The sequence below is a fragment of the Triplophysa dalaica genome, chromosome 6 (assembly GCF_015846415.1).
Source record: "Triplophysa dalaica isolate WHDGS20190420 chromosome 6, ASM1584641v1, whole genome shotgun sequence".
In the NCBI taxonomy this organism is placed as follows: domain Eukaryota; kingdom Metazoa; phylum Chordata; class Actinopteri; order Cypriniformes; family Nemacheilidae; genus Triplophysa; species Triplophysa dalaica.
Window position 1 is genome coordinate 7,628,796 of NC_079547.1, and position 7,142 is coordinate 7,635,937.

At 37.0% G+C, this 7,142-nt stretch overlaps 1 protein-coding gene across 2 annotated transcripts in view; it reads right to left on the reverse strand.

Moving 5' to 3' along the window:
- Positions 1-6,859, reverse strand: part of stk11ip (serine/threonine kinase 11 interacting protein) — a 20,621-nt gene extending 13,762 nt beyond the window's left edge. Inside the window, exons 1-15 of one of the 2 annotated variants that reach the window (XM_056751640.1) lie at positions 6,727-6,859; positions 5,185-5,252; positions 4,617-4,819; positions 4,459-4,533; positions 4,272-4,367; positions 4,073-4,180; positions 3,607-3,678; positions 3,358-3,487; positions 2,696-2,799; positions 2,493-2,582; positions 1,662-1,703; positions 1,228-1,404; positions 999-1,080; positions 449-877; positions 15-217 (exon numbers count right to left, since the gene is read on the reverse strand). In XM_056751640.1, coding sequence (XP_056607618.1) covers positions 15-217; positions 449-877; positions 999-1,080; positions 1,228-1,404; positions 1,662-1,703; positions 2,493-2,582; positions 2,696-2,799; positions 3,358-3,487; positions 3,607-3,678; positions 4,073-4,180; positions 4,272-4,367; positions 4,459-4,533; positions 4,617-4,819; positions 5,185-5,251 — 1,878 coding nt within the window. In that variant the 5' untranslated portion in view covers position 5,252; positions 6,727-6,859. The remainder of the gene's footprint in view (positions 1-14; positions 218-448; positions 878-998; positions 1,081-1,227; positions 1,405-1,661; positions 1,704-2,492; positions 2,583-2,695; positions 2,800-3,357; positions 3,488-3,606; positions 3,679-4,072; positions 4,181-4,271; positions 4,368-4,458; positions 4,534-4,616; positions 4,820-5,184; positions 5,253-6,726) is intronic. The other variant, XM_056751641.1, reaches the window with a different exon arrangement.
- Between the last annotated feature and the right edge of the window lie 283 nt (positions 6,860-7,142).

Sequence of the window (7,142 nt, forward strand, 5' to 3'; positions counted from 1 at the left end):
ATATGTCATCTGACCTTCAAGTTGCAGGTGACCTGAGTGGCCACGACCTTTTGCAAGCTGTCTAGCTCCACTCGTGTTTTAACACACCCCTGGTGCATATCTACCTCCAGCAGGTGGCACTGGCGCACTCGCAGGAATAGTGGCTCAGAGACCATTTTCTCATCTGTCTGGACATCCTCTAATAGTAGCCCAACCAGCACCGGCCTACACAAATCCACTGTTGAAAAAAATGACAATTCTTTCCATTCTTCTATACTGTGTAAATTGTATATAACCTCAGATTAGGTACATTGGTTGGTTTACAACTAATGCACATCATGAACTAGTTGTAAATAGTACCGGAGCATTTACAAGAAAATATATATCAGTACCTGAACACAATGTTGATGTATTGCATCACAGCATAAAAAAAACACAATACTACATACTTAGAAAGGAGTAGACAGACCTCCCCTGTCGTCGTCTTCCTGATCTTGTGGTGGTTGAGGGTCAGTACAGGCCTCAGTTGGAGTCTGAGTGTTTCCAAGACTTGTCTCAAGAGTCGATTCGGTGTTCGGGGGACTTTGGCCTGTCCATTGCAGGGTGGACTCAGTGTCAGGCTGCATGTCTGTGCTCTCCATCTCTGTATTGTCCTCTTGCTCTTTCAGTTCGGAGGACAGCAGTGGAGGGGGGAGAAACTCCAGATGTGTTGGCTGTGTGTTAGTTGGTTCGGTACAGAAGTGGGCATTCACTTGAATGGTAACTTTGTCTACTTTCGGGAAAGATGGGTGGATTGGAGTATCATCAAGGTGATGCTGGTAACGCAGCCAGTCCTCTCCCAGCTGTTCTCGAAAGCTGTCCATTCTCTCAATGTCCTTCTGATGGGGTAGGATGATATCTACAAAGAACCAAACATTGTTTGGGACACCCAAATTACATACAGTATACATGATTTTCACAGTACACCATTTTATTTATTTCTGACAGAACTTTTATGTAACACTTTAATCAGCACCCACCCTGTACAGCAGACCTTCCTGTAAAATCATGGTCCGTGTCACTAGGCTCTGAAATGCTGGCTCGCCTTACTTTCACTTTGTTCTGCAAATGCAAAAAAACCCACTTTACATCCAAAATGAACTGTTTATTTAACTATGACGAATTCACATCACTAGAAAACATGCTACTTAAAACATTTTACCATCAGATCAAATAGCCTTCAAAACTGACAATCTGAAACAAACTTACTTTGTGTTTTCTCTTTCGGCCCTGGGTCACTCCTGATATGCTTGCAGTCACACTGTCAGTCATGTCTCCGTCTCCGCCTCCACTGGACACTTCCAAACCGCCCTGATCAGGTGCCGTGCCATGTTGTTGAGAAGAGAAGGAAATCTGACCAACCAATTGTCTAGATTTAGATAAGACCTAAAAAACAAGTGATAAGTGAAATGCAAGAGATAAGTAACATGCATAAGTTTAAAATGTGACTAAAAGGTGACAAATAAAAAAATAAAAAATAAGGTGAAGAAATGTATCAAATGAGTCCCATCTCTCATGTACATTAATATTGGATTTTTTTAAATCAATTCACTTTGACGTGCTACAGTCTGCATCCATATTGAGGCTTTCTGAATAATAACAGTAGACTTTAGATGCCACAATAACAAACTTTTAATACCCACCGCCAGCTCAGAAGATGACAGAGGGGTGCCGTCTAGCTGGAGCTGAGATACAGACAGAAATTAATTAAGTTTAGCATAACATTTTTCAACGAATATTATTAGCAGAAGAGCAAAAATGACATAAAGCAAGCTCGACTGCAAACCTGCACCTAACACTGGAATACACTGAATAGTTTTGCCCTGATTTGCTGCGACAAAGGCTAAACAAGTCTGCGTCAGTCTGCATATTTCAGGCAGAAAAGTGTTTATGCTATTTTGTGTGTTCTCCATAATTGGACACAAATGTGTTGCTTTAACACATCCCTTCTTTGGAGTATAGTTTTTTAAATCTGTTCCGATTTAATATGTTGTTTAATGTATTCCAGACACAAAAACTTAATATTGGACTAAAAACTCAATACTCTGATATTTGGATGATTCTAAAAAAAAGTTTACAGAACTTGTTTAGAGACTCTGACCATTTAGTACATTTGCAAAACATATGAAAAGTCGCAAAACTATATGGTTTATCATTGGTTCATCTTATGCTTTGTTGTGTCAGCAGGACCAGACTAACTGCCTTTAAAGCAGAGCTGGGTCTGGGGGGAATTTCCCCCTCTTGCTTTATCCTGGGCCCCTCCAAAAATATACATCTGACAATTAGAATAATAAAAAATGATATACTTCGTATTAAATACTTATTTGTAGGATAACAGTTTATCTGTCAGTTTATTCACAGAAAAAAAATGATGCATGCAATGAACTATGAATATATATCTGCCCAACCAGAATATATCATTTCCCCACAGTCAAGCCAGCCTTCAAAGCCTCTCACTACTATCAAAGACTCACTTGTTTCAAATTAGCTCGTGGAGAGAGGTGGCAGACAGTAGATGTCCTGTGTGTCTTTTGAAAATACAAAGGGTTTCCTTCCAAATTTAACTGAAAAAGAAGATTTACAAATGTCGGAAAACGTGACGTGTAGATTGATCATCTTCGAAAAGTCTTCAACTGCATTTTTTGTGCAGATCAAGTCACTGTGTTCAGTATCTTACTGTATTAAGATTATGAAGGAGAGATAGAGGTGCCAACTGAGAATGCTCCATAAAAAGATTATAAGCCAAGTCAAGAAATTGAAGGGATGACAACTGTTCCACTCCTGCAATTAATCCAAATATGCATTCGTTAGTAAAAGGTAAATTAAACTATTTCTTAGTCAATGTATGTAACAAGTATGTTTCAAGTGTAACATCTGACAGCAACAAACTAGAGCTGCATCATTTGCAGCTTTGAAGTGTTAAAAGGCAGCAAAATGTGTTAAAAAATGTGTGAATGTAGTGACTGCTTTGACACACCGCTACAGATAAACACCAAATAACGTCACGCTCTCTTATGTTCACTACATTTTCCTGTTTAGTTTTATGTACTTTATCTTAAAATATTTATAAAAGAAATTCACAAATTCTGATGAACGCTATGGCCTGTCACCAGCACACTGAGAGAAAACTCAAGCACTTAAACTATTTTATGAAAATGTATACATGTAAAAATTTAACATTAAACAATCAAGAGTGAAAGACCAAAAAAATTTACAACAAAGTATTGATAAAAGAGACAATCAAGAATTATGGAAATAAGATGATTTACTTTACAATTGAAGCTCAGCACAATAACACACTCTGCTTGGAAGCTTAACGTTTAAAGGTCATAAACCCACCATTAATAGTTTCCAATTCATTGTTTCTCATGATCAAGGTGGTGAGTTTGGCTTGGGCTCTCAGGCCCAGCACTGGTGTTTTCTGGAGGTTATTATAGGCCAAATTCAGATGCTCGAGTTCAGTGAGAGGCTTGATGAAGACAGAAAGGGAAATAAAAATCAGTTTGCATAAAATGTACTCTACAATATGATTATGAAGCTTTAAAATGCTTTAAAAAAAGACTTATATAAATTACACAGACACCCAACCTTTAAGAACTCAGCACAGTCTTGGATCTTGTTGTGGCTTAAATCAAGCCACTTCAGGATGTTCATCAGACTCTAAATCATTCAGAAATTCATTACATGTTGACTTCAGTATCAATAAACAATTGTTAAATCAATTAATTAATTGATCCAAAAATGGATGTTTGTGTTCATTTAATGTGTGTGGGGTGTACATTTATATATACACATACACATATAAACATACATGTATTAAGAAATATGAGTAATGTATATTACATAATGTACATTAATTTTAAATATAAATGTAGATTTATTTAGGTCAATATTTATTATAAATACACATGCACTTGTGAGAATTTATATATACACATATACAGTAAATATACACCCCACACATATTTATATTATATAAACACAAACATTTATTTTTGAATGGATGGATCGATCGATTAAGACAGCACCAGTTTAAAGTTAAAGGATGTCTTACTAGTGACTTGTCGAGGCAGGAAATAGAATTGTAACTGAAACTGAGGGTATGAAGTTCTAACCAGGGTAATGCAGGACTGAGATCTCCTCCACACAGAGCGAGAACCTCCTGTTACACAAACAAACACACAAGCACATGCCCATGTTTGATTTCACCCTTAAATTACTGCGTCAGTGCTTATGCTGTAGATGAAAAGTACCTCGAGTGAGTTGAGACTTTTTGAGAAAGTTAAGACTTCAAGATGGGAATACACTCCCCTCAGACCCTCCAGACAATGGGGGGGAATACGCTTAAGCTTAACACCGTAAAAAAAATCACTTTTAGCATCTTCGACTTTCAACTTTTGAATGATAGAATATTTGAGGTAATAGCTTGTTCTGAAATACCTCTAAGTACTTGAGGGACTTGAAGGGGAAGATTTTCACAACAGACTGCAGTTTGACACCAGGTGGATTGACAAGCTGTTCAACACAAAAACATGATTAGCTCATTGCAACGACAGTTCACTGTATCAAACAGACAAACTGTGATCTTAGAGCTGTACCTTCAGTGATTCGGTCTTCTGCAGCATGTCAAAAAGGAATTGGACCTCCAGCAGGGAGGCAGTGTCTGCTGGGTGGGACGGCAGAGCCAGGAAACCATGCTGATGAGTGCGTGAGTGAAGGTGCTGTTCGAAGAGTCGTGTCAGGTGCTGTAAACATCCCACCTGCAGGGTGAGAGTACTAGAACCATCCAGCACTGAATCACCTTGAGAGAGAGCGACAAGAATCTTACTGTTAAAACAACATGAAAGAAACTAACTGGCAGGTTTAAAAAGTTAAACCCATTCTAAGGGGTCTATTTCATGAGCTATTAAAATAAAAATGTAAGATCTAAAAAAAATATATATATAGAATGTTTTCTATATCCAGCCTGGCATCTAGTTATAAAATATGTTTTTACTAAAAATTGTATAGTGGAATTCTATGGTGGAATGGTGGTTCCCAAAAAACATGCTACAGAAAGTTCATGCAGATATGGTGTCTGCATTATAATTTAACAATAGAATATCTTGAACATTCTATACATACACATAAACGATTATGTGTTGAACTGAAATATTGGCACAATACCATTATTTCGCAGTAATGTGGCAAGTCTGTGCACAAGCGTTGACTGACCAGCCTGGGCAGATATCATCCTGAAAATGATAAACCACATTGTTTAAAAATGAAACATTGTTTCATTTCTCAGATCACATTTGAAATGTTTCAATCTACTTGTAGTCACTTGTGTACACCGTAAAATCAATTTCTTATCTTTCCCACATCTAGGCATGAATTCATCGCATTAGTTTACTCTATACGCATATTTTCTGCACATTTCAGAATTTATAGAGTCAGATCTAACTATGAATCCTTTTTCTATAAGACACTCAGATCCTTCAGGCATGAAACCCACAGCAACAGCTCTCTAAGATACCCTCTATAAGGAGATCATCACCCCTGATGATGAGAGGGGTCTGTTTCAAGATGATTTACCAAATCTTGTAATGATATAGGGTGATGCAAGTTTCTATCGCTCTGAAACCATCAGGCATTGGTTAATGACTCCAAGTAGGGTGCATTCCTAAACCCATCCGAGAAGTTTTACTCACCATTAAGGTTAAAGGTCTACAGAACACCTCGCAAGATGTAACCACTGGTCCAGAAGCACATCCGGTTTCATTTATATTGATGTTATTTTTAAAACTAAGATCTTAAAAAATATAACCTTTTGATTTGGTTTAAAGGTTTTGTTTTGTTTGAATTTTGTTCAAATTTTGTGCAGCGTTGCTAACGTCTTCTGAAGCGGTCTCTAAACATCATCCCTCATACGGGATCTTACAGCAGATGCCTGATAAGACATTCTAAAATAAACTTTCCAGCAGTATTACAAGGAAAGATATTCCAACAGTACGGGTTGTGAAGAGGTGGGCTATACAGTTCTGACTTAAGAGGTGTCACCTGTCCCCATTTTGCTTTTAATAATCGTCTCTTTTTCTTTTTGGTCTCTGGTTTACATTGTGCAGTTATTTGTTGATAGACCATTAAATATGAATCATCTCCAAAGTCTTGCAATTAATCTAAGACTTACTGTCAAATGAAGCTTTCTTCTGTTGAAATAGAAATATATCATATATGAATCTTGGTGCATTTGTCATTAAAAGTGAAGCTATATCACCAGGAAATGCTCATAACAGTTTGCGTATTAATCTGAAAACATGGGAATTATTTGTCTTCCTTGTTTCTGAACAACTACTTTGCAGGTTAAGGATAAGAAATGAAATATAGCACAACATATATAGTATATGTGTTTACAAAAGGGGAAATAATTCTTATAAAAATGCAACAGACTACTGTAGTCTTCAAAAGAGGGAGGGTTTCCACAAGTTTAACATCCTCACAGTACACGCGCTAAGGTTTATTGCCTACTATCCTTTGATGCTTGTATCTGTGTTTATAGACAAACTATAACAAAATGCTTATAAACGTACAGCTCTTGACATTCACCACATAACTGTTACTCACTAAATGTAAAACGCTGTTTTTGTTTGTTAGCCAACACAAGCAACTGTTCCTGGTGCGACTTGCACTATTAGTATTACTGTTCAAATAAAATGTCTTTAAACATACCTTATGTTTCAGAAGAAATGCAATCCATAAGCAAAATAAACGATATAAATGATATTAAAATTCATGGCATCAGCTCATTTCTGTCCCGTTCACGTTTGTTGACAGAGCGGCCGTCATATGATCTTGTTTCTTAAAATAAAGATACGGCGGCCTCAAGACACCAAACAAGAGAAAAACGTAACTAAGCACGCCCTCGTGCGTTCATGTAGCGCATTGGAGAGATAATATGTCTCGTTGACAATAGAGCAAATAAAAAAATAGAGTAAATTTGTCTGATTTAACACAATGTTTATTTATTTAGGCCTATTTATTTACTCAGTGTGAAAAAACCCAAATCAGTATTGGCAGAAATGGCATAACATCAGAAGGTACTCACAAAAAAATCTTTATTGTCTCACATGGAGCAACAGTTTATG